Raw genomic sequence first — 25769 nt, 5'->3', positions numbered from 1 at the left:
GCCAAGAGCGGCTTGAGCGGACGTGTGGTTGGGCGCAGCCGTGATGAAGCTCGCTCGGGATCCGAACCGAGCAGCCCTGCGAGAGTGGCTGCGTGCTTGATCGGCACCGGGCAGGGGTAAGGCCCTCGGAGTCGCCGCGGTGCTGAAGAAGGACCCACGGCCGCCGGGTAGGGCAACGGTCTGCCAGTGTCGACCTGCTCCGTCCCAGCGCTGATCGCGCGGGAGAGCAGAACATCAGCAGCAACACGCACGAAACCAAACGCCGTTTCTCTGCATTGCTTGAGGTTGTTATGCGCGCGGCTGATAGGGCGGTCCAAGCAATTAGGGCCCGGCTTGGCGGCGCGGACCAGGGGGAGGCGGCGTGAATCGTGAAACCTGAAACGCCTCACGACGACCTCGTTCATCGTCGCTTCCGTCCAAAGCGGAGCCATGCCCGTTCCAAGCGTTTCATCGCTCTCGGCGGCCACCGCCACGCCTACCCCAGCACGCCCTCCCGACGCCGTTTGCGCCAGGCCAAACCGATGTTAATGCGTTTCTCGGCGGGGCTGATCTGCTGATGTGCTCGAAGCTTCTGCCATCGGAAGAGAGCGCTGGACGGAGCCGACTGCCGTCGACTGTCGTGTGCGTAAGCTTCCTGCGCTCCGCCTGGCCGCAGTAAGCATAATACTTTGACTTCGCCCATGACTCCCCCTTCCACATGCTTGTTTCGACCGTCCCAAACCATATCAGCTACGTCATTGCTGGCCAGTGAACCCTACTTTTTCCACGCGACAGCAGCCTCAAAGCCTACCTGCCGGACATCGACCTTCTCATCGACCACCATCGCATCGACCACCCACCGATGCCCAGCCTGAGCCTGCGCTCCCTCGCCATCACCGCCGTCCTCCTCATCCTCACCTACCACTTCCTCGACACCATCACCACCACCCTCTGCCACCAGCTTCCCTCGGACCTGCTCCCCACCTCGCCCAGCTCCACGTCCGACAACGCCATGGCCGCCGCCGCCGTCGACCCCTCCACCCACCTCGCCCTCACCATCCAGCAAACCGGCACCACCCCCGGCCACCCCACCCTCACCCTCACCATCACCAACACCCACCCCTCCGCCACCCTCACCTTCGTCACATGGAACACGCCGCTCGACGACGCCCTCGTCCCGCTCGGCCTGCTCGCCGTCACCGACCCGTCGACATCCGAGCGCCTCAACAAGGACGCCATCAAGATCGCCCGCAAGACGCCGCCCGAGGCGGATGCCTTCGTGACGTTGAAGCCGGGGGAGGCGAGGGAGCACGTCGTCGAGTTGAGGGATGGTCCGTTGATGCCGTTGGGGAAGGTGGAGGGGGGGAGGGTGCGGGTGCGGGTGGAGGGCGAGTGGGGCGATGTGTGGGTGGATGAGAGGGTGGGGCCTGAGGCGTGGGGGGAGAGGAGCGGGAAGGGCGTGAAGGGGCGGTTTGAGAGTGGGGTTGTGGAGGTGGTGGTTTGAATGGCGTGGCGTTGGGGGACGACGACGTGCGGACTGGAGATGCGATGATGCGGACGAACTTGGGGGAGCGCGATCTGAAAACAGGTGATCGGTTCTCTGCAAGGGTAGCTGGTCTACCATGGATGGATATGGTTAGAAATGCTATCGACGGAATCCACGCTCAGATGCTGCGGAAGAGGACTGAAGTGAACTGGTGCATTGATGTAGGAAATGAGCAGTAACGCCTCTCCCGAGATGCTGAGTCAAGTTAATGAAACTTTCAAAACGAACGGCTTCGGTCACGGTCCCTCCCTCATGCAAAAAGCTAAAATTGCTTCTTTCGGGACGCTGCAACCAATGGCGCATAGACAACGGACCCATTGCAGTCACAGCACCCCCCAGCGGACCTATCAGCCCTTCCTCCAAAAACTTTCTCGTAATCGCTGCCGTCTTACCCGGTGCCCGAGCACGAATCTGCCTCGCACGAGCCAATGTTTAAAGGCGCCCTAAAGCCAACAAGCCTAAATTTTAGCTCCAACGACGCTAGTCGCATCAGGAAGGTAATCAAAGAAGCAGACCTCCCCGTCACAGTCGAGCCTTGCGACCCAACCTCCACGCCAGAGGCACAGTACTCCCTGTATCAATAACATTCAACAGTGAAACTACCTATTTTGCAGCAGAGCGAGTATGTCCCGCCCCTACGCGAGGCTGCTCGCATTGCTCTCCCGTACCTACTGACGGATCGCGTCATTTTCCGCCGCAGGTACTGTTTCAGAATAACAACGTTCCGGGGCGTAGCCTTCTTGAGGCCGCCCGAACAGCGCCACGCCACGGCACGACGGCCTCCCCGACGTGGACTCTGGCGGATTCGTCTGGAACGTGGGCCGTGCAGGTCGCTGTACCGGGACGGAGATGTTCTGGTGGGCCTGGAGGAGTCGCGTCGGTACGGGAGAGCGGATCGAGGACGTATTGGCTGGGTCGTCATCCGCTGGACCGCAGGCCCTTGTAACAAAGCAACGTTGTCTCTTCGCACAAAGTGCCTCGCTCGAACAGTAAGCATTCATATCACGTTTCAATACATTGTTCATATCTCAACACCACATTGTTTATACACACTGCGGGACATGGTCTTAGAACATGCCACCAGGAGTAGAGTACTTAATACAGCCAGAGATCCCTCAATTTCGAAATCACCAACCAAAGAACTCTCAAGTTCCATGGCTTTCTTGACTCCCCTTCCCGACTGGCTGACAGCCGCCCAGGCTTGCGACGTGCTGGGCATTGACCCACTCAGTCCAATTCCTGACTACGGCACCATGCAGCGCTACATCCGCGATCTACAGATGCTGTTGCATCCAGACCGCCTCTCTTCCGGCGGTGACGCTGCCCGGGCTCAGGAAAAACTTGGTATCGAATTCAAGGCGCTGAGCGCTGTTGAAAACTACCTCTTCCCTGAGAAGGGCACGGAATGGAAGTACAAGATTAGCATCCAGACCCTATTCAAGCTTGCTAACCAGTCGCGCTGCTGGGTCTCCCGGTGGAACCCACACAAGCTGGAGGGCGGCGACATGTTCGAGCCGCTGCCGTCCTGGACGCGGTGGATAAGCACGCAGGGTAGCACCTCAACCGATTCTGGACTAAGCCGTACTCAAGGCACGCAGTCTGATCACTGGACGGTGGCTCCTTGGACTGATCAGTCTTTCGCGGGCGTCCACAGCGGATACAAGTCCGTCTACAAGCCCGGCGTTCGAGAGTATGAGCGCACCGGAAAGTTGCGGTTCGGTAAGTCATCTACTCCGTGAGATTCCCATTCCCATCCCCAAGTCGAGTAGACAGAGCGCTGTATGAGTATCCTACAGAGCAGTCATGATGCGTTGCCGGTAAGTTTGACAAAACCCCAAACCCCCAAAAACAAAACCAAAAGGCTTCAGAGCCACAAAACCCATAAAAACATGAGGCGTTCCCGGTAAGTTTCACAAAACCCCAAAAACAAAACCAAAAGGCTTTAAAGCTACAAAACCCATAACCCCCCCCCCCCCCCCCCCCCCCCCCGGAAAGAAAAACGCAAAGCCAGACCAAGTACAAATTCAATATTCTTACCCAATACCTAATATCTCCCCAAATTGCCTCGCTGATCTTGACGTAGCCACCGTACCTGACGCTACCCGTACCTCACTATCTCGATTGCCATAATCAAAAAGACTGCATTGTGGGGTGCGGCTTTAGGTAGTCCTCTAAGGTGCAAACCGTGCCTCAACAAAGTATATGTACGGGTTTATCTCTCTCACCGGCCAACCGGACCCCGCCGTGTCACCTTTCCCCCTTCACCTCCCCCATCTTGCACAGCCGGGTTCAATGCGAGGAAGGTCGTTGTACCGGAATGGGTGCTTTGGAGGTCTTCTCATGGGCCTGGAGGAGTCGTGTCGGTACGGGAGGACGGATCGAGGACGGATTGGCTGGGTCGTCATCCGCTGGACCCGTTTGATGGGGGCTCGGTCAGTGTTGGGGCACATGTAGGGATATGTACATTGTGAGGCTTGCGCGGAGGCTGGAGTGTTGAGGGTACATGCTTTCTTTGGAGTGTCGGCCGTCGGGGTTCAAGTGGTGCTATGTGTCTTGGTGGGTCTTCTTATTGAGTAATGGAGCAGTAAGTCCGCTACGGTGGATGATGAGCACATGAGATAAGGTGATTCGTTTCTACATACAAAGGAGAAAAGTAAGACAAAAGTTATATAGAAACCCCCCAATCAAGACCAAACGGTGCCGAATCATAATCAATAGCCTTTTTTGAGTTCCAAACGGTGTGAAGCACAAGCTCGTGTCGGGTGTCGGCGTAAGCTACCAATGGCTGCTCCTGATCTGACTTGCGCAACTTCCTATCTTCTGCAATCCAAGCCTCCAACAAGTCCGGTTTAGAAAGCGTGGATTCGTCTATAACGAAGCGTTTTGCTTTTCTTAACACCTGGTTAATAGCCGTGGTAGCTAGAAATGCTTCTCTCTTCGGTGAAAGAGGTGCTTCGTCGTCGTCGACCCGAAAAGTAAACCGAACTTGGATAGGAGTCTCGAGCGCGTTGTTGTTTTGGCCTGGAACAATCTTCTTTGAGTTTCATTAACGATAAATAACATTCCGAAGGCCCTTATTACCTTCGGCACTAGATGAGACTGCTCCTCCACCTCCTACAATTTGCTTCGAGTGACTCAATCGGCGAGGGCGCGGCAGTGGATACGTAATCTGACTACCGAGACTCTCACTTCCGCCCGAGCGGACTGGGCTTGCTTCGCCGGGATCCGGTGAGTAGTCAGACTGTGATTCAGAGCTCAACTCTCTACAACTGTCTTGGTCGTCTTCGAGGCCAAATACCAGGCGAAGTAGTCGAGTCTTTAGCGCCTCTCGGTCATTCGTATACTTTTTGAAGACGCCGCGGTACTTGACATCGTCAAGTGAGATCTGAGGCCCTTCCTCGGGTCGAGAAAGCTTTCTTCCGCGATAGTCTTCGGGTATGATGTAGTGTCTGATCCGACCGCTCTTTTCGATCATAGCAACCACAGCGTAAGGGCCTTCCTTCTGTTTCCCCACACGGAAACGCCCATCAGACATCCTCTGGTGTTTGATAGCCACATCCTCGGCTGAATCCTCAGCTGCATCATGCCCGTCATCGCCCGTGGTCAGAGGGTTTGTGGCATGGTCCAAGACCGGAGTGGAAGGCGAGGCTTGCACTTTGTCCAGCTTATCCGATATCCAAGATTTTATGTCGTCATGGGAGAACAGTTCATCTGGCCCGTAGGGTGGAAAAAACTCCGTATCCTTGAAGCTCTGTATGGTGCGGTCTTCATGTGGGAGCCTCTTCCCTTTCAGGTCGTACAGAGATCTTCGAAGGATGATATTTCCTCTGCAATCGCTCCGGGCCACTATCGCTCTATTCGAGGTACCGTCTCTTCCCACCAAAACACGAGAACGACTGCCTTTACCAGTGTAACCAGTTATTTGGTCCTCAAGAGCTTGGGATGGCGGGGTCATAGGCGGCGGGGTCATAAACAGCGGGGATGATTGTGTTTCTCGCTCGGAGTCGTCCGATTCCCTTCTGCGCCTCTTGCGACCATGATGAGTCTCTGAATTTGGGTTTGATGGAGGCACGAAGACTCTTGGAGAGCTACGAATTGGTGTAAAGGTGGCTCGTGGTGGTGGCACCATATGTGAGTCTCTGAAGACTGCTGCTGTAAAGTCAAGGGCGGCTTTTTCTGCTGGTGGCCATGAGTTGGTATTTGTCATGGACGATGCTGCGACTGGCTGCTGGTCTGTGATCCTTGGTCGTGAACGTTGTAATGGGTCTCCGTCATGAATCGTACGTCTTCGCTTGCCTGCCGCATTGACAGACGAGCTTTCGTGCGTATCGGGGTTAAGCTGTCCATTTGTCTCCGCAAAGCAAACAAAATAGATCGGAGATTCCGGCTTTAACTGACGCATTGATGATGAGGCACACGAATTCCACATTTCCGGGGTGATATCGGTTCTTCCGCTGCAAGGTCCATCGTTGCGGTAGTGGAGGTGAAGCTTCAAGTTCGTACTAGCCACTTTGTAGTAATCAAGGAGAAAGATACTGAAGGTCTATAATGATAAGCATATTGTAAACGCGTTGAATGATTAGAACTATACCTCGAAATTCGGTACTTCAGCTACTGGCAATCTCTCAACGTCTCCGTCGATTCCGTCGCCAGTAAACAGCGTGAATCGTGTCCACCCCATTGTTAAGGATAGATGGATTATCCGACTGAAAGGCACCTTAAATAATGAGAGACCTCTTCGTCCCTAAATACTACCCGCTCTTAGACGCTAGTAACCCTTCTTAAAATTTCCTTCTAAACTTCGGTATTAGCAACTTATACACTATTAATCCAATTAGACTTTTTAGAAATATGGAGTCCTAGCTAGTTACCCAAACTCAGAGTAGAATTTACGTAAGTGGTTGGTCGTATGTCGAATAGTTTTCGGAGACATGGTACAGGTCCGAAGGGGGAACCACGGATAACGAGGACGAGGACGACGACGACGACGACCACGCGAACGAGGACGAGGACCCAGACCCGGACCCGGACGTGGACCCGGACGCCGACGACCTCAACGACAACGAGGAAGGAGACGGGATCGGCAAGCATTATCGGATTATTTTTATGGACGAGCGCGGTCGCAGATCGTGTAGGATCGCAGGGGGACGTCGATCGGGGCACTGGTTTAAAACTGTTGAGGGAGCGCGATCGATCCACGGAAAGATGTTGGAGTTATCAGTCCCCTCTTTTGGCCAATGTGGGACCGCAAACTTGGGGTTGCGGCCACGGCGATGGTAGAGGACTGAGTGGATCAGAGGGTGGAGCCAGACGATGAAGTCGACGATGTCGTCCACGTCGACCAGGTCGATGTCCTGGTGGTGCGACGGGTCGAAGGCGGTGCCGGCCTTGGCCATGGCGACGAAACGGTCCTCCCCACGAGTGCCACCGGTTGCCGTCGACCCGGGCGATGCTCTGATTCGTGGGCAGGTCGACGTAGGAGTTGTCGAGGCAGGACAGCTCGAGAACATGGTTAAGATTGCCGGTGCGTAGAGAGGATCATATGAATCCATCGGTCCATCGCCCTCGTCTCGTCCGATTACATTTTCAATAGGTCGTCCTGCAGCGGCATGTCGTACCCTTGTCTGGGGGAGAGCTCGACCAAGACCGGACGCGGGCCGGAACCGAAAGTCGTGGGGAAGTGGACGGGGCGACGGGAGCGAGGGGTTGGTCGGTGGAGGAAGTCGCGGAAGGAGTGGCAGATAGTGCGGTGAGCTCGGTCGCTCTGCTGGCACTCTGGGGAACAGTAGGTCGTAGCAACAGAATGAATGAATTTTATGATCCGTCAAACTGCTCAGACGGCAGACCGAAGGAGCAAAGAAGCCAAAGTCTACCCGTCTACCCGTCTACCCGCCTCTATCCAGTATCCCCATTTGCCTACCCAAACCCGCAACAAGCAAAGCAAACCGCATCCCCGCATCCCCATCCCCGCATCCCGCCCCCCAATCTCCCTTATCCGCAAACCCCTCCCTCCCCACCATGCCGGCCCCCATTCCCCATATCACCCCAACGCACTTTCCACCTGCATCTCCTTATCCCTCCCCACCCCAGCCCTCCTCCGCTCCATAACCCTCATCACCGCCCCCGGCGCAGCGACATACATAAGCAGCACCTCATCCACGTCCTCCCCCGCCTCAAACACCATCGCCTCGGCCACGCCCGCAAAGCGCTGTGCCAGCCGACACACAGCGACCCAGCGAGCGCGGTACGGCAGCACCCGATCGCCCGCCTCGGGGTGCACGGCCGAGTAGTCCGTCTGGGTCTGCAGCACGCAGCCGCCGTCCTGCAGGCGGTTGAGGGCGTCGAAGAGCAGCCACGCGCGGGTTTCGATGCGGGTGGCGAGGCCGTCGCGGCCGAGCCCGGCGATGGCGGCGCGGTCTGCGACGTGCGGCCCCAGGCCGACTGTCAGCGAGTGCACGGCGCCGCGCACGTACGCCCATTCGCCGCCGGGGGTGTCGGGCCGCGTGTTGGCGGTTGAGAGCGGCGGAGGTGCCCAGGTGCAGATGGCGCGGTTGAGGTGCGTGCGCACGGCGTGGACGGAGGCGAAGCGTTGGCGGATGCGGGCGGGGTTGTAGGGTGTGCTGGGGTTGGCGGCCGTGGGCGCGGCGGGTCCGCTGGCTGGGGCTGGTGGCGCGGTGGGAGGAGTGTTGCAAGGGCTGGCTGCCGGGCGGGTCGGTTCGCTGTCGGTGGCGGGCGGCGTGGTGCCCGTGGATGGTGGCGTGGTGGGAGGAGCAGTGTTGGGAGAGTTGGCTGCCGTGGGCGCGGGTCTGCTGGTGGTAGGGCTCGATGCGGCGTCGGTGGTGGGAGGAGAAGTGTCGGAAGGGCTGGCTGAGGCCGGGTTGGCTGGCGCAGACGTCGTGTCCTGGCTGCGGGCGCGCATTTCGACTCCCTCGATGCTTTCGTGTGTTTCTTCCATCGGGGCTGGTTTGCTGATGCAGCAATGACTGAGATGGTTGTAGTGGGTCAGACGTGGTGGGCTCTGTGGCGAAGATGTAAGGTTGAGAGGCAGAGATGGAGTCGGAACACTTGACAGTCTCGGTTGGCAGGAGCGCTTGAAGGGCCATGGGGACAGAGTGACGTCGTCGGTCTCTCCCTTGGTGACTGGGTTGGTCTGGTCGACCCATGGGCAGTCGAATTATACGTCCGGATGCATGTGTATGTATAATGGAGAAAGTCGCATCTGCCTTCAGACATTTGCTCAACTACCCACGTAGGACTTGTAAGATTTTACAACTCACTGTGGCATATTAACAAGACTGCTTTGAACCGGTCCTCTTACTAAAGGTGCTGGTGTATAGAAGATGTTCATTTTGTCCCGAACGAAGGACGATGGGTCTTTCGACTCTTTCCTCCCATTGTCTTTTCCTACAGAGGCTAAAGCTGGAGATATGCTGAATCACCGCGCCGTGAATCCACCATCCACCGGAATATTTGTCCCAGTCATCCAGCTGGCATCGTCACTCGCCAGCGTCACTGCAATCTTGGCAACGTCTTCGGCATGTCCGGGTCCACCAAAGGGGTGTCTCTTCACCAGAACGTCCCAAGGGGTAAGGTTCTGGGTAGTTTCGCGGAATATTGCTGTCTGAATGTCTGTGTTCTGTCAGTGAGTGTCTTTTGCTTAACGAAAAGTCCTTACATCCAGGGCAAATTGCATTGCAGTGAATGCGATGTTCGGCATAATCCAAGGCGACCTGCCTCGTCAAAGACGACACGGCGCCCTTCGACGCACAGTACGACGCTGTTGATATCTGCGCATTAGCGATGTCTATCTATAAATTCGACTGGCTTGTTTAGTGCTTACGGTTTTGCGGGCCCGCAATCAGTCCCATGATAGACGAGATATTGACGATCCACCCGCGGTCCCCGGACTCGTGCGGCTCCTGCTTCAGCATCTGCGCAATCGCATACTTACACCCCAAGAAGACCGAGCGGGCGTTGATGCGCATCGTATCGTCCCAGACCTTGTCGTCCGTCAAGTGCAGTACCGCGGGCGTCTTCGCCTCAAACGACACTCCCGCGTTGTTCACCATCCTGCAACGGGCCAAGAAACAGAAGACATCAGAAATCGACCTTCCAAGGTACCCCAAAGCCCTCAGCTTAAAACACGAAAACCACCGAGCATACAACATGAGAAACCACAATAAGCAGACCCCCCACCGCCCGCCCGCCCACCCACCTCAACAAAAGAACCGAACGGGGGGGCAAAAAAAAAAGAAAGAAAAAAGAGCACTCACACATCCACCCTCCCCCACCTCTCCACCGCCGCCCCCACCAACCTTTCCACCCCCTCCTTCTCTCCCACATCCGCCTCCACAAACTGTGCCTCCCCGCCCCTTCGCCGAATCAGTTCATGCGTATCCATATCCTTCCCGGCATCGGCATCGTTCCCCGCACCGCTCCCGCTCCTCCTCGCCGACGGCGCCAGGTCCGCGCAGACGAGCTTCGCGCCTTCCGCGGCGTAGCGCAGCGCGATGGCGCGGCCGAGGCCGGACGAGGCGCCCGTGACGATGGCGGTTTTGTTGAGGAGGCGGCGCATTGTTTTGTCTGCTTTGCGTTTGCGTTTTTGGGGGGTCGTTCGTAGGTGGTACTGTGGTTGGGAATCGAGGGAGTGGTGGGATGGGATGGTGGATGGGTGGGTGGGTGAGTGGGAGGTGGTGTGCTTTTTAAGTGTTGTCCTTGGTCGCTGGTTTTGTGGGCGAGAATGGTGATGGAAGGTATGTGGTTAGGTAGTGGTGTTGCGGAAGGCGGGGCCGAGGGAAGGTTTGCCGAGGGTGGAAGGTGTGTCGAGGGATTGGCGTGCAGGCTGTGGGGAAAATGGCAATTCGGGAAACCTAGTTTTCAGATGGCTTGGTCTGCTGTTGATGGCTGTAGTCAGCTGAATCCATTGTCCGGACGCAGGTGTGAGTCTTGAATGCAGACAATCGCGTCAAGATGTTGGATTCCACTACCTACATATATAGGACGAAAAGAAAACAAGAGTAGTAGCTTACTGCCAGCGGGCGAACTTTTTAGCCGCTTCGCGATTCTCCAGAATCGAGATTAAATATAATTGTCCGAAACCCCGACTACGGACTTCGGCAGCTGAAATCCAGGTACTTGTGCCAAAGCGGAACCTATCACCTTTATCGCCGGTGAAAAGGCCGTTGCGAAGATGTTCACGACCTCTGATACGGAAATGACGTGACTTGATGAGGGGAAACCAATTGGCGCAATTCAGTCCAGGGGGGATATTGCGAACGTCGGCCGTATCCAGGATGGAAAACCCGAACTCGGTAAGCTCACCTTTCCTGTGGTTATCCTTCCTTCGGTGCTTATCGTGACTTCCCTCGTAGTTCTCGACATCGAACCCGACGATGAGGGGAAAGTGATCGTAATTTTGGTATGGAACTTTTTGCAGCGTGGATACTTCAGTGTCGGCTGCAGCCATGGCAAGCATTCCGCGCAATTGGAACATAGAGTCGTTGCCGCTGTTGTGCGCGTCGCGGAGTTGGAAGCGGCCCTTTGCTTGTGGGTGCTTTGGTGCTTGCCACTCAGTCTCGCTGTCCGGCATCTGATCGAAATTGAGATAAACGGACGAGACGCCTGTACTCGTTAGTGACTACTTTTTGCTTCATGGGATGATGATGCTTACCACAGGGGTCACCTTTCCAGCACCGGAAAGTATTATCTTCCTTGGCGGCGATATAGTTGTCAAGCACCCCGACCACGGACTTCATGTCGTACTTGGCATTCTGGAACGTCTTCATCTCGGCAACGGCATTGTGCAGCACAAGCACGACGGGGCGCGACCCTCCATCGCCGGCTCATATTGCAGCCGACAACAAGGAGGGCCGCAAGCCAAGCACGCTGCGAGCCCATCGCGCGTTGCGGTAATGAAGTGGTCTAGATTCCTGTTAGCAAGGCACTCTACCGCACGAGGCATAGAAGTGCACTAAGTGGAAGTGCAGGTGAAGGTCGGGTGTGGGTGAGGTGGGGGTGAGGTAGAACTGCGAAGAGTTTGACTTACTTTTCCAGAGGTATTGTGGGAACAAGGCGCTCAACTTCAGAGCCAGATTTGCTTGAGATCAAACTCGCAGGGCGGGGTGGGGTGGGAGGGCGAGGGTGGGCGGGCACGGGCGGAGGAGTAGAGAAGATGGTTGAGTAGGCGCGGGCGATGCAAATACATCACAGTCTGCGCACGGACCAAGCCGGGTCACGGAAAAGGCAGGCACGTCAGGCAACAGCAAGCTCGCCGCACCCAAGGGCGGCGGTTAGCGCCAATTGGCGCTAGCACGAGCTGGCGCTAAGTCTGGCAACTAACTCCCATAGCGGGCTAAATCACACAACGCGACATGGGAGCATCTCGTCTTGCGATACGCGTATGATTACAGCTCCTTCGCGCAGCCGATGGGTAGCGTGGATCTGTTTTTTGCTTATGTCATGGGTAGTTAAAGCTATCGTCCGGACGAGAATGTCGAATTAAAAATTCTATATACACATCTAGATAATAGCTTTAACTACCTACGTATTAATTTTTTTTCTCCTCTAAGAACGAGCTAAGGCATAGTTACACAATGTTCTGCTATTGTTCGCGCTAGCCATCGGCTGCGAGAGGTGGCTGTAGAGTGCCGGCTGTCGTGCTAGAAGTGGAAACACCTTATTCGGGCCCAGCACACGATTGAGTAAAGTGACCGGTTGACGCATTTAGAAGACATAGTTTCCAATTCAGGGCTTACATTCGTAGTCGAAACAAATATCTGGACGCAGTGTAGAAAAGTGGTGTGCCGGGCGTCAGTTCCGGCCAACACCAGGTACTGTATCAGACAGTTCCTCTACTAGTGGGGCCTGCGCGAATTGAGGAGATGATGCTTGATTTCCTACGGAATCTCTAAGGGGCGACTTGAATACAACGCTCATCAGTGACCCGACCCGGAGCATACGGCTCCCCACCCGGAACTCCCGTCAGCGGCAGTGTAGATATTATGGTGACATGATTCATTAAACACTAACTAATTAGGAGATTATTTTTATATACAAGCATCAGCTTCATCATTGAGAAGACTCAACCCCTTCCCGCTGCCCCCTCGACCAAGCCCCGGGAACGAGCCCGATGGACAAGTGGTGGTCAGCAACTAAGGGTTGAAAGTGCCGAGCCAAGCCCTGTTCTGGGACCAGGCGGAGGTGACCATGGTGCCGCGGGTGAGGGAGGAGACCGACCGGGTCAGGGAACGGCCGCGGCCCTGGGATGTATAGTCGTTCAAAATTTGGCCCACAGGGGCAATGTAATTGGAAATATACGGGACGTATCCGTTCAAGCCGTTGGCCCACATCTCGAGGTAGCGGATCTCGATGGTGCCCGGCTGGTTCTCGTAGATGGTGATGGTGAAGTCGTAGATGGCGTCGGCGTTCTGCGTCGTGCCCACGTGCCACCTGAAGGTGATGCTGCGCGCGCCCTCGTTCGCCGCGTTGCCGATCGTCGCCTTGATGTAGTGGCCCTTGGCCTGGTTGATCACAATGTCGACGGCCGAGAAGCCCTGCCAGTACAGGCGCAGGTAGTCCCAGTTGTTGTAGTTGTCGTACGGGTTCTCGAAGCACATCCAGCCGCCCTTGTCGAGCGAGACGACGTTGTTGTTCATCTGGCCGGACAGGCCGGACACGGAGAACGGCAGGGTCAGGCGGGCTTGCTGGTAGGTGGAGTCCGATGCAATAATATACTCGGTGGGAGCGGCCGTGTAAACCGACGTAATCGTAGTCACGGTCCTGGAAACCGTCGTTGACGATGAAATAGTGGTGAGGGACGTCGCCAGGGTGGTGCGGGCCGTCTGCGTGATGGTGCCGGTGGCGACACGCGAGCAGGCGGCGGAGATCTTCAGAGGAGACCAGCCGCTGACTGCTGCAGGAGTAGCCGCCGCGACGACACGCTTAGCAAGAGTGGTGGCGCCGGCAGTGGCGTTGGATGCTCCGGTGAGGGTGGCCATGGGCAGAGCAGGGATCAGGTCGGCGGAAGCGGTAACGAGTTCGACGATGATACCGGTCTCGGTAGAGTTGTCGCTACCATCTCTCCTGATGATGCCGCCGGTGGCAATGATCGAGGTGCTAGTAACGGTAGCAGTGTTTGTGAAGGTAGCGACCCGCGTGATTGTGCTGACTGGGGTAATAGTAGAGGTCGTAGTAGTCACCGGTGCACTGTAGCTGTTGTACGAAGTGCAGAAAGCACCCTCGCCACTGAGAGCATCGAGGTTGGCGCCGGTAACAGGCTGCAGCTCGGGCTTGGAGTAGAAGAAGCTGAGGCTGTACGTGTACTTGGTCATAATAGCGTCGTTCCACGCAACGGTATTCGTGGCGTATTCGGCCCCCCAGGCGCTCGTATACATAGTGCACATTTGGCCTACTACCGAGGACCTACCGCTGTTGCGGTCCGTCACGGTGAGCTGGTAGGTTCCAAAGCCAGCGCACAGAGGAGTGTAGCCAGAGGCAGGGGGGTGAGCGACGTTGTACGCAGTCTGGGCCTCGCAAGCAGCCGAGCAAAGGCTCACATCGAAGGGGCCATCCTGGAAGAGCTTGTAGCCCATGTAGGTCCAGGTGTCGGCAGCATCCCAGAGAGGGGCATTCATGGCGGCGTTGCCAAGGTTGAGGGGGGTCGACCATCCGTCAATCGCTTTGCCGACTCTGTCGGACGTGTATCCGTTCGATCCGGCAATAGCGACTTCGAAGTCGGCGCGCCACTGACCGGTGTTGGTAGCGGTGCGGTCATCCAGAGCACTGCCCCAGAAAGAGCACTTCACGTTGGCGAAGGCATCAGGGTTGGTGCAACCAGAGCCAGGCTCAACCGTGGGGTCTCTCTCGAAGTAGATGTTGAATGACAGGCAGCCTTCCTTGTCGTCACACTGGGCGGCACAGTATTCGACATCATAGCCGGTGTCGACAACAGTGTAGCCCAGATAAGCGTAGGCGCTGCTCGCGCCTGCAAGGTTCACAAAGTTGCTCTGGTAGCCGGAGGGGACTGCGGCGGCCTTGGCCACGTCCGCAATGGTGGTATCGGCACGGAAGGCGCTGGCGCTGCTCACATCGATGTCGTATTTGCTCTCAATGGTAGCCTGGGTGTCGCACGCAGCACGCCTCTGGACGTCAACGAGATGACGCCTGGCTGCCGTGGCGGTGGGAGCTGCGGCTCCGGAGTCCTCACCCTCACCAGCGGCGTTGATGGCAACACTGGTGGCGGCCGGGAAGACGCTGAACGGGGTCTCGGCCTGGTCAGCCGAGACGGCGGCGAGGGCGGTAGGCGTGGCATAGGGCACGTCCTGAGAGGAAACGCCTTCGAGAGTCGAGTAGGTCGGAATGGCGACGTTGGCAAGGAAATCGACAGGCAGAGCATCCGGGGTCGGGTTCGAGGCGGCCTCGGTGGTGGCGATTGGTTTGGCGGCAGCCAATCCGGCCAGGAGGGGAAGCAAGGCGGCGGAATGCATTGCAAGTGACAAACAGATGCCGAACGATTGGCTTTCGGGAGTAGTCACCGACGAGTTCTAGAGGACTGGTTCGGAAAACAAGGAGTGGCGCCCCTTCTTATACAAATCGAGCTCCAGGACAGCACCCCCAAGATCCATGGTGGAGAAAGCACCGGCCAGCCCAAAGGGACGATGAAAGTTGTGCCAAGCTTCCTGCCAAGCTTCGGGTAGTGCGAATGCGGAGAACTAGAGAAGCAGATACGAGAGCTGAAGGGTCCGGGCCGAAGCGAGGCTGCCTCTGGACCATCGGGGACCGACCGAAGCAGCCAGGCGGTCAAAATCGGGCGGAGGGCACGGTCCGAGGCGTCTATGGCTGAGAGAAGAGTGCAGCCACAGGTGGGCCTCGGAAATGAATCACTCAGCCCGCCACTCAGCTCTGAATGGAGAGGACCCTAAGCCATGGGCCAGTGTAATCGCCCATAAGCATACGATGCCTTCGACGCATCAGCGAGCTACTCTCGAGATTCATGTTCGAACCGACTTGTTTCGTTGCCGATAGGGGAAGGTGGCGCAGGGGAAGCCGGTCAGGCTGGCAAAAATTCTGTTAGTAATGAGGCTAGAACAGTGGTATCTGCCGGGTGTGGCTGTACAAGGACGCTATACTTGGGCAAATGACACCGCGTGGGATCAGGACGCTAGCCCATCCGGGTAGGGCACGATAGGCTAAAGTCAGCCACAGCTCGGTCGAGGTGCCTCTGGACCCTTTCAGCGCAGATTCGGCCAACTGCCAGCATCCTTTCGGCAGGTCGATAGGTTTGGGCGGGTCGCAAGACGGCCATAACGAGGCATCTGCTCGGTAGTAGCCGCAATTCACGTGGGATGCTCTCACCACCGTGGCGGACTAGACTTGGGCCATCGCGATCCTTCAGCGGCTGTCTCCTTTCAACACCACAACTAGGCGACGGCGACGCCGATGAGCAGCGGCTCATGCCGTGAGCGAGGAATCGTCGGAAGCGGGTTCGGGTTCGTTGGTGAGTCGCATGGAAGTGGAAGCGAATGGAAGTCAGGCACCGGTGGGTGATTAATCCGGGGTGTTGTGATTGGCGGGGTGCCGCAGCTGGCACGACGTCACGGTCCGCTCGCCCGCGCCTGCCTGTCAACCACACTTTCGCGGGGCAGTCGCCAGCAAGAACCCGCCCACCCATCCACCGCAGCATGCCTGATTGCACACCATGTTCTGCGCGAAACCTCTCGCCCGCGCGCGGCGGCTCGTACGGCTGAAGCCCGCTGCCAACGCATCGCCCACCGCCCACCACTACCGCCGCTGCGCGACGCCCGCCACGCCGCGACGCCCACAAGCCGTCCCACCGCCTCCAGCGACGACCCGACCGCCGCACCGCCGCCACCTGCACCTGGCGCCGCCCTTCCTGCTCGACGACTACATCCCGCGCTACCTCCTCCTCGACGAGCAGCGCGCCGCCAAAAAGCGCGCCGCCGCCTACAAGCACCTGCGCAACTGCAACCTCTGCCCGCGGCAATGCGGCGTCAACCGCTACGAGACAACGGGCGTGTGCCTGATCGGCGCGACCGAGGTCAAGGTCAACACCATCGCGCCGCACTTTGGCGAGGAGCCGTGCCTGCAGGGCCACAACGGCAGCGGCTCCGTCTTCTTCAGCGGCTGCAACCTGCGCTGCGTCTTCTGCCAGAACCACGACATCGCCCACCAGCGCAACGGCTTCGACCTGACGCCCGAGGAGCTGGCCGACTGGTTCCTGAAGCTGCAGAACGTCGGCCGCTGCCACAACGTCAACCTGGTCACGCCCGAGCACGTCGTGCCGCAGGTCGTGCTGTCCATCCTGGCCGCCCGGGAGATGGGCTTGCGCATCCCCATTGTCTATAATACGAGCGCGTTTGACAGCCCCGAAAGCATCGAGCTGTTGGATGGGCTGGTCGATATCTATCTGCCGGATTTCAAGGTCTGGAAGGGGAGCACAAGTAGGCGGCTGCTGAAGGCGGATGGCTATGCCGAGGCCGCCATGGAGAGCGTGAAGCTGATGCACCGGCAGGTTGGAGACTTGTGCTTCACCGCCGATGGCATCGCGAAGTCGGGTGTGCTGGTGAGACATTTGGTCATGCCGGGGAAGGAGGATGAGGGCGTGGAGATTATGAAGTGGCTGGCGGAAAACGTGTCGAAGGATCTCTTCGTGCATGTCATGGAGCAATACTTCCCGCGCGCCCATGTCGGGAAGGCGAATCGACGTGGGAAGAAAAAGAAGGAGGACGAGGCAGACGACGAGGTCACGGAGCCTGGCGGCGTGAAGGCGGACGAGAAAAGGAGCGAGGCGGTCAGATACAACGATATCAACCGAGCGGTGAAAGATGAGGAAGTATCGGTCGTCAAGAAGGCTGCTAAGGAAGCAGGGCTGTGGCGCTTTGTGGAGGCTGCCGAACATGGTGGTTTCAATATCTAGAGGTCGGTGGCAAAGAGAATAGTCAAAAGTCAGTGTCTCGTCTTTTTCCCCTGTCGCAATTGAACCTACCTAGATGTTACCCCCACTTACGCGGGTGTATATGAATGTGAAGTCATAAAACTCATATCTTTGTCCAGATATTTGCTTCGACTACCGACGTAAGCCCTGAAGTTGGAAGCTGCGCCTGCCAGATGCGTCAGCTTGCCACTTTAGTCAGTTGCTGTGCTGGGCCCGAGCAAGTCGTGGCTGCCCAGCCTCGAATGCTGCCGTGCTGCCCCCCTTCTTGGACCCTTGAGAGCGTCCATGTTCATCCTACGCCCAAACATCTGCACGCATTCAGTCATCAACTCCATCTCACAACCGTCATCTTGCCGCAAAGCATCGCTAACACCCAAATCGATTTCGCCTGAGCCGTCACCAGCATCTTACGTCCTCTCACGTTTGCACGATGAATGACAACAGCACTGTTTCCACGCCCGGCACGACAGCCACCACCGCGAGCTACAGCCCACTTCAAGCGACCGGAACAGTCTACAAGCCCTGGGATGAACTGGACGAGGATGCAAAGATAACCACTTCAGCCGCGGCAAAGAATGTTCGCGACTGCCGATTTCCGCGTGACACTACCTGGAAGAACTGGAATCCTAGTCTCAGCGCACAGATTGACCAAAACGCTCGCCAGCTCGTTGGAGAGATTTATGACGCCATGATCAGCGTTGACCGTGCCCTCGACGATCCTGAACAATGGGCAATAAGGCCATTCACGATGTTATCCGAGCAGGGCCTGATGTTTCCCTACATACCTGAGAGGTCTGTAGTTGCAATGGCCTACTTGGTTGCATACCTCATCATCAATGGGTACGACAAGGGTTTCCACACTGTCCTGCAATCCGGATCGCAATACGAGTACCAAGGTTGGCCTCAACGCAAGGCTACGCTTCTGGCAGTTCTCAAGGGCCGCAAGGCCAGTGTTGCCGCAATCCTCTCGCTAAATGAGAAGAGCGTCACGGCCCTCGTCTTTGACCCTAGAGCATGGGACGCGGCCAGGCCAATTGCGCACCCGAAACAAGGCGGGCCGCGATTAATACCGGTTTGCAGGCCTTTTGCCACATTGAACGACTCTGATATACCGAAGAACATCGAAGAAATCACAAAATATCGCGATGAGATGCATGGTAACCGGATTATCATGGAGCCTTACTTGTTGGGTCACCAATTCGTACAAGACGAGCGGTTCCGCGCTGCCTGGGTCAGGAAAGCCTACGGTGCATTTGTGACTCCCAAGGATCCCAACCGGTCCGACGATCACAGCCTGTTGTCGTCTATTGAGCACTTTCTGAAAAGAAAAGCCTGGAGTGAGAGCTACATCGTCGCCATGCTCTGGAAGATAGCGGACATACTGGAAGATGGTGCGCGCCACGGATTTATCTGCATGCCCAAACCCAACTTTGTCGATTGCAGAAGAGAGTATGAATTGGACAGCAGCTTCGATACGAAGCTTAATCACATGATCGTGGCTTTGCAGGTGTGAAAGGCGTTTTTTTTTTTTTTTTTTTTTAATCCCTAGTCCTGATCTTGGTTCATCTCCCGGGTTTGCTTGTGGTGCCAGTGGCTGATGCAAATCTGTTTTCTAGTGGGATAAAGCCTTGTGTGCCCAAATCATGGAGAGAGGCCGGCAAAGCATGGTCGAACTCGTCGAAGCTCCCTCAGCAGTGTTCAAAAGCAAAAGAATTATATCCAGGATCCAAGCTCAAGCGATGCCGAACCAAAACATCAGGTGGGTCCGCCCGGCGGAGCCCATCAGCTTTAGTTTGGAAGATCTGCAAGCGTCTCAGGGCTACAGCAACAATTTCGATGAGGACTGTGTTCCATATCCCGACCCTCTCGAAGAGCCGCGGCTTGCCGGCCGTGGTACAGCAATCTCGTAAGACATCGGCAAGCGAGATAGGTCTCCCGAGCAGAATAAGGGCGAACTTGATGCTGCCGGGCGCCCTGCAAACAAAGCGAAGGAGAGCTAGACGCAGCTGCAACCGAAAAGGTGCAACAGGGACCTTGGGAACTGTCTATCAGTGCGTTCGTTTTGTTGCAAGGGATGATGACACAAGTGTAGGGGTAACGCACGGCGTATAGCTCTGGTGGTTCTGCAGGCGACACTCTTTCGTATGGACGCTTCGAGGAGCAAAACACAAACAAATATGAACACCATCCCATCTCGGCATCAAACAAGTCGTGATGACCAACAAATGGCGCAGCGTGGATGCCCAAGATCTACTTGCTACTCTTTCCGTGCAAGAGTGTTCGGGTCGTACACATATCACGTTCAGCAGCAACCGTTTCCTCCACATCACTCTCGCATCCCGCAACGCCCGATGCACCAATCACGCTCCATGTTTTGCCCAGCTCCATAATCAGACGCAAATGCCAGTACCCGCGCCGCCGGATCCGTCGGACGCGTGACCCGCAAGAAGAAGGCGCCACCGAACCCCCGGCCTGATCCCAGCCGCGCATCATCAAACGAGGAGCGAGCGGGGCTATGGTGGGCGACAAGAGAAATTGACCGCCCGCATCTGCCTCACAAAAAAATCGACATGGGATGGGCAGTTGAACACAAAATCTGGACGTAAATGCGCGCATTTAAAGCTTACAATCATGTCCGGATCGTGTACCCAACTGCCTGTGTAAGGCAGTTTCTTTTCTCACCCGCCGCGGCGGGGCCGCCCGCTCCACCCTCCCGTCGGCCACGCTGCCCAAGCAGGCAATTCCACAATGCCCACATGCGGGAAGCGATCATCAACCGTGCCGCACGCTACATCGCTTTTTCTGGATTACGGACGAGAGACGGCCGCCTCAGGTGCGCCGATGCACATACAAGTAGAGAGCGATCCGCCTCTCCCATCTCCCCGTCTCTCCGACCCCATTCTCTCCCATCTGCTCGACGCTCGACCGAGACACCCGACCCCCACGTCGACCGCAACGACCGCCATCACACAGCCATCGCGCATTTCCGCATCCCACCCGCATCATCCCCAGCAAACGCCCACCCCACCGCCATGGCGCCCACCTGGCTCGCCCCCGTCCTCTTGGGCGTCGCCGCGCACGGCGGCATCCAGCTCGTCGAGATCGACCTGATCCTTCCGCACATCGGGCTCGGGCTCGTCGCACTCGGCGCCGCGTATATCGGCGTCGACGTACACGTCTTCAACGCCACGTCATACATCGACGCGGCTGTCGAGCTGGCGCGCGTGGCCGCCCTGGTCGTGCTGGGGCTGGCGGCGTCGATGCTGGTGTACCGCGGCTGGTTCCATCGGCTGCGGCGCTTCCCGGGGCCGGTGCTTGCGAGGTTTAGTAAGTTGTATGCGGTGGCGGTGTCGGCGAGGAGGGTGCAGTGGCATAGGGAGTTGGAGGGGATGCATAAGGTGTACGGGGATGTAGTGAGGACGGGTGAGTTGTGCTTTCTTCTTTTCGTTTCTTTTTTTTTCCAGTGCTTTTTTTCGTGGGCTCGAAGGTCTTCAGTAGGTAGCCGACCTACAGGAAAGAAGAGGGAGAGGGAGAGGGAGACTTCAAGGGGGGATGGGAAGACCAAGAATACAGACTGCTGAGCAACGACACCCACCAACCGAACTAACCACCACCCAAAGGCCCCCGCGAGCTCTCCGTCGCCCACGCCGAAGCCGTCGCGCCGCTCGCCGCGTGCCGCAAATCGACCCTCTACGCGCTCTCCGACTGGAACGACGACCGGCTCGGGCTGATCGAGACGCGCTCGCTCGCGGACCACCGGCAGCGGCGCAAGCCGTGGGAGACGGCCCTCAGCACCAAGGCGCTCGCCCAGTACGACCCCGACATGCAGTCCACCATCGGCATCTTCCTCGACGCCATCGCGAGGGCGGGCGAGGGCGGCGCCAAGGCCGTCAACGTCACCGACTGGATCGCCTATCTGGCGTACGACTTGATGGGCGTGGTGGGGTTCGGCCGCGATTTCGGGCAGCTGCGCGGAGGTGGGGTGGAGCATTGGGCGGTGAGGGCGTTGCGGGCCCAGCAGTTGTTTATTGGCGTCTTGAAGCCGATTCCGTGGGCGTTGAATGCGTTGTCGAAGATTCCTGGGGCGGATGGGCCGGTGAGGCCGTTTGTGAGGTATTGCGCTGGGTTGGTGGCGGAGAAGAGGAAGGTGGGTGCATCTCTTTCCCTTTCCTTCCAATCCCCTCTACGCTATCAAGAGAAGGAACTTCCCTCTTGCGGAAGACAGAAGGGACCAAGCCATCCACGACGATTCCCCCAACTGACCCAACCCACCCACCCACCAGGCCCTCGCCGCCTCCAACCCCGCCGCCGCCTCCCAGCCGCCCACGGACATATGCACGCACCTCCTCCGCGCCTACGAAGCGCGCAGCCCGCACGCGCCGCGCACCCAAGCCGCCCTCGACGAAGACGGCCGCACAATCGTCGTAGCCGGCTCGTCCGTCTCTCCCCTCTCCCCTCTCCCCTCCCCTCCGCATCGACGACACTAACCACGGGGCCAACAACACAGCGACACGACCTCCAACACCCTCATCAACGCCCTCTACTACCTCTCCCGCCACCCCCACCACCAGCGCGCCCTCCAAGCCTCCCTCGCCGCCCTCTTCCCCGCCGGCCCCGCCTCCTTCACCTACGCCCGCCTGGCCGCCGGGCTCGCCGCCGGCGCCGTCCCGCTGCTCGACGCCATCATCAACGAAACCATGCGCCTCAAGCCCGCGACGCCAGGCGGCAACCCGCGCGTCACGCCGCCCGAAGGCCTACGCATCGTTCTGGACGACGACGAGCCATTAGTCGGCGGCGGCGGGCGCGAGGCAAACGTCCTCGTCATCCCCGGCAACACGGACGTCTACATCGCGCCGTACGTCCTGCAGCGGTCGCCGCGGTACTTTGCGCGCCCCAACGACTTCGTGCCCGAGAGGTGGATCGACGACGGGCAAGGCGGGCAGCCGGAACTCGTTCGCGATGGGAAGAAGATCAGGGCGGATGGGGCGAGTCTTCGCGCGTTTTTCCCGTTCCAGGTCGGCATGTATGCGTGCGCGGGGAAGGCGTTGGCCATGTGGGAGATGCGCAGCGTGTTGGCGCGGGTGGCGCTGAGGTTCGATGTTGGGTGGGAGGATGGGGGGGAGGGGGATGAGGAGGGTAGGGCGTTTGATGAGGGGATGCGCGATACGTTTACCATGACGTTGGGGCCGATGTGGTTGCGGTTTAAGGAGAGGGGGAGGTGGTGGGGGGCCGAGGAGGGGGAGTCGATGGGTTGAGATGGGTCGGCCGGGTGGGTGGGTAGTTGGATATAATAAGATCCGGACGTAAATATACGTCGTTTTAAATGCACGTATTTATTGGGTGGACGGGGGGAAAGGGAAAGATGCCGCCTCGTCAGCCAAGTCCCCCTTGCTTTCAGCCTCTTCGTCATCGTCGTCGAAATAAGCACTATGTACCGGTTCCGCGAACTAAGCCGTGCATGCATGCCATGTGTTACCGCCGCACGTGTCCGGTGCCATCTCCGGCTTCCTTCGGGCCTTGTTGGGACACGCTCGAACTTCCTTCCCAACGAGGTAAGCGCGTAAATGCGTTAGTGGCTGACGTCAGTTCATCTACCTACCGCATATGGGAAAGCAGACTACACCTCCATTTAGCCGTCAGTGAACCTGATGCGACACATGGCTGCTTCGTAACGGGCTTCCGGTAGCAGCGAGGGATAGAAACCTCCGAATGAGTGAGATGGGCGCGCTCGAGGGATTCGATTCGATGCTGTGAAGCGAAGCGCGGGTGGCCTTACATTCCCTTCTCTTTTTTCCCCTCCTTCTTTTCACCTCGCCTTACTATTGAATCGGCATGTGAGGCGTCAAGGACCAAACAACAATGTTCAATAAACCGATACGCAAGTTAAGTGTAGACAGGTAAGCACAATACGTGTCTTGCTGATTAGAAATTTGCTTAGGAAGATCCAGAATCTGTTCCAGAAACCCACGAGAACGCTGGAGGAAAGCCGCCCATGACCCGAATCCAATGAAAAACCAAGAAGATGTGCGAGAGCGTGCTTTAAGTATCACAACGACTGTACCGCTAAGAATATATGGAAATGCAATCAGGAAAACAAAGCAATAAAAACAAATGTGCCGCCAGATTTGAAATTTCAGTAGTCCTCCCATCCATCCTGTTCCTTCCCCTACCAGGAGAGGTACCAAGTAAAACGCCATGAAAATGCAGTACAGAAAAGAGTAGTGAACACAAAGCAAAAAGCAGTCGAGGGAGTGTGAGTCAGTAAAATGTGATGTCAAGAGAAGCCCGTATCTTGGGGCAAGTAAAAGAAGCAGACTGTATGAAGAACGGCGACGCCAATTAACGGCAGCACACGGCGATGCAATGGACTTGTTTTTGGGTGAACCGGATGTAAAGACGAACGCTACGTCTGCCGTTGATGGATGTGTGCTCGACCGTTGCTCGTGGAAGATTATAACTTTTGCGCAGCATGAAACTCATGGAATGAATTGTTTTCGGGATCTAGATGGTCCAGGTCCAGCCAGTGGTCTGGCATCCGGATGGAGTCCTGGGGATAAGTCCGGGGAGTGGAAGCCCAGGATAGAAAGATGCTGGTGGCTTCCGATCCGGGGAAAGATCCAGCGGGGCTCGAGCGATGATCCGCGGGTAACAGGAAGACTGGATTAAGGCAAGGAACGTGCTCGGAGTAGATGGCCACAGGTATGGTACCATCGGCCAAGCTTGTGGGGTAGGGGGGCCTAGACTCTAGGCGAAACGCAACGGCTGTGATTCTTTAACTTGTTCCGGTCAAGTCCATCCATCCGGATGTTCCGGAGTCCACGGATATGCAAGTCATCTTACATCCGTGCCAAGGATCTAGACCTCCGGCTTGGAAGACATCTGGTGGCTCGATGGGCCGGGAAGGCCCGCCATCCTTAAGGTTGGAGCATGGGGATCTGCGATCTAGCGGGATGGGGGGGAATCTACGCTTGGACACACTGACGAGTGAAGTGAAGTCGGATCCACGCAGGGTAAAGAACAAGCTTTACCCCCACAGGCAAGATATCCAGGCCAAGGCTATGCCACGACTCCCACCGATAGGCCCAACGGTAGTTGTCAGGCGAGTTCCTCAATGCGGTCCGACACACGGCTGTTCCTTTCATGGGGTTGTCCGAACGGCGGAGGGGCGGGCAGCGCACGCGGGAGTTTTGGCACACTCGGATCAGCAAAGGTGAACAGGGTCCGCCTGCGGCTCTTGCCAAACGCGTACTGGGCCAGCAGGAACCAGTCGTCCGTCCTTGTCCACCAGCGCGACTTGGCCTCCAGCACCAGGAGGAGGTCCGGGTCTATGATGTCCAGGCCGCCGAAGCGCTTGAAGACGGGCCAGCTAAGGTCCTCGACGACATACTTGACCCGTGGGTACTCGTAGCTACCGTACTCGCTGGAGTCGACAATCTCACGCGTCTCCCGGCGCACGATGGCGGTGACGCCGAGGAAGCAGGCGTTCTTGCGCACCTCGACGACCCCACAGACCTGCGGCGGCTGGTACCGGACGAGGGCCTGCGAATGCTTCACGCGCCGAGCACGGCGGGTTGGGCTGCTCGGTGGAGGCGGGAGCGGGCCTTGGGCGAGGGGGAGCGAGGGGGTGCGGTGCTCCCAGGAGCTGCTAGGGAAATCAGTTCGACGAGGCGGCCAATGGGGGGCGGGGGACGTCGGACGGACCTCGAGCTGTCAATGGAGAGGGAATCCATTTGGACTTGGAGCCGCGAGGCGATCTCGCTGTGATGAATCAGTGGTGGAGCTGTGAGCACCTTGGGAAGACATGGGAGAGAGGGACGGACGGCGTTTTTGGAGAAAGCCCATTGCTACGGGACCGCAGTTCTGCTGCACCGCAGGCTTGGGGTTGCTGTTTCGGTCTCAGCGGAGAGACCTCCGGCGCGCCGGCGCAGGTTGATGCCCACGGGCTGCGCAGCAATCTCGCCAGCGAGGTGATGCCCAAGCGGAACGAGTCACCCGCGGCCGCGGCGAGTCAGCCGGCGTCGCTCGCTGCCGCAACGGCCGAAGATTGGCGTGAGGCTCGTTTTCCAGGGCGCAAGCTCTGCGGATGGTCGTTATCCGCGACGCCCTAAGAGCCAGCGCAGATGATGCGGCCTGCCCCTGGGCGTCCTGCGGCTGTGACTGGCTTGGGCGCGATGCCGTGGCAGATGGCGGGCGAAGATCCGCCCATCTGGTGCGCGCCGACATCCGCGCAAAAGGATGGCGGTGGGCGGTGGGCGGCGCCCCGGCCGTTGTGAAACGCCACCGCGGTCCCCT

The 25769-nt window shown here is 57.7% G+C and overlaps 10 protein-coding genes across 10 annotated transcripts; 5 read left to right on the top strand and 5 right to left on the bottom strand.

Annotated features, from left to right (window-relative positions):
- Window positions 1–841: 841 nt before the first annotated feature.
- Window positions 842–1483, top strand: SLS55_008494 (uncharacterized protein; the record flags this gene model as incomplete). Its single annotated transcript, XM_066779902.1, has 1 exon — window positions 842–1483. One exon carries the CDS (start codon window positions 842–844, stop codon window positions 1481–1483), a length of 642 nt encoding a protein of 213 aa, XP_066629131.1.
- Window positions 1484–2374: 891 nt separating this feature from the next.
- On the top strand, window positions 2375–3264 carry SLS55_008493 (uncharacterized protein; the record flags this gene model as incomplete). The annotated part of the gene is made up of 3 exons (XM_066779901.1): window positions 2375–2382; window positions 2610–2616; window positions 2725–3264. The coding sequence occupies 3 exons, from the start codon at window positions 2375–2377 to the stop codon at window positions 3262–3264; spliced, it is 555 nt and encodes a 184-aa protein (XP_066629130.1).
- Window positions 3265–7565: 4301 nt separating this feature from the next.
- On the bottom strand, window positions 7566–8480 carry SLS55_008492 (uncharacterized protein; the record flags this gene model as incomplete). The annotated part of the gene is made up of 1 exon (XM_066779900.1): window positions 7566–8480. One exon carries the CDS (start codon window positions 8478–8480, stop codon window positions 7566–7568), a length of 915 nt encoding a protein of 304 aa, XP_066629129.1.
- Window positions 8481–8960: 480 nt separating this feature from the next.
- On the bottom strand, window positions 8961–9693 carry SLS55_008491 (uncharacterized protein; the record flags this gene model as incomplete). The annotated part of the gene is made up of 4 exons (XM_066779899.1): window positions 8961–9154; window positions 9201–9302; window positions 9366–9595; window positions 9689–9693. 4 exons carry the CDS (start codon window positions 9691–9693, stop codon window positions 8961–8963), a joined length of 531 nt encoding a protein of 176 aa, XP_066629128.1.
- Window positions 9694–10550: 857 nt separating this feature from the next.
- Window positions 10551–11310, bottom strand: SLS55_008490 (uncharacterized protein; the record flags this gene model as incomplete). The annotated part of the gene is made up of 2 exons (XM_066779898.1): window positions 10551–11146; window positions 11196–11310. 2 exons carry the CDS (start codon window positions 11308–11310, stop codon window positions 10551–10553), a joined length of 711 nt encoding a protein of 236 aa, XP_066629127.1.
- A 1365-nt stretch (window positions 11311–12675) lies between these two features.
- SLS55_008489 (uncharacterized protein) lies at window positions 12676–15009 on the bottom strand (the record flags this gene model as incomplete). The annotated part of the gene is made up of 1 exon (XM_066779897.1): window positions 12676–15009. The coding sequence occupies one exon, from the start codon at window positions 15007–15009 to the stop codon at window positions 12676–12678; it is 2334 nt and encodes a 777-aa protein (XP_066629126.1).
- Window positions 15010–16044: 1035 nt separating this feature from the next.
- Window positions 16045–17459, top strand: SLS55_008488 (uncharacterized protein; the record flags this gene model as incomplete). Its single annotated transcript, XM_066779896.1, has 2 exons — window positions 16045–16050; window positions 16272–17459. The coding sequence occupies 2 exons, from the start codon at window positions 16045–16047 to the stop codon at window positions 17457–17459; spliced, it is 1194 nt and encodes a 397-aa protein (XP_066629125.1).
- A 448-nt stretch (window positions 17460–17907) lies between these two features.
- SLS55_008487 (uncharacterized protein) lies at window positions 17908–18990 on the top strand (the record flags this gene model as incomplete). Its single annotated transcript, XM_066779895.1, has 1 exon — window positions 17908–18990. One exon carries the CDS (start codon window positions 17908–17910, stop codon window positions 18988–18990), a length of 1083 nt encoding a protein of 360 aa, XP_066629124.1.
- A 2575-nt stretch (window positions 18991–21565) lies between these two features.
- On the top strand, window positions 21566–22732 carry SLS55_008486 (uncharacterized protein; the record flags this gene model as incomplete). The annotated part of the gene is made up of 2 exons (XM_066779894.1): window positions 21566–21573; window positions 21985–22732. 2 exons carry the CDS (start codon window positions 21566–21568, stop codon window positions 22730–22732), a joined length of 756 nt encoding a protein of 251 aa, XP_066629123.1.
- A 1840-nt stretch (window positions 22733–24572) lies between these two features.
- SLS55_008485 (uncharacterized protein) lies at window positions 24573–25207 on the bottom strand (the record flags this gene model as incomplete). Its single annotated transcript, XM_066779893.1, has 2 exons — window positions 24573–25122; window positions 25179–25207. 2 exons carry the CDS (start codon window positions 25205–25207, stop codon window positions 24573–24575), a joined length of 579 nt encoding a protein of 192 aa, XP_066629122.1.
- Between the last annotated feature and the right edge of the window lie 562 nt (window positions 25208–25769).

The sequence above is a fragment of the Diplodia seriata genome, assembly GCF_021436955.1.
Source record: "Diplodia seriata strain FDS-637 chromosome Unknown scaffold_9, whole genome shotgun sequence".
Lineage (NCBI taxonomy): Eukaryota > Fungi > Ascomycota > Dothideomycetes > Botryosphaeriales > Botryosphaeriaceae > Diplodia > Diplodia seriata.
This window is presented reverse-complemented; position numbering and strand designations above follow the sequence as displayed.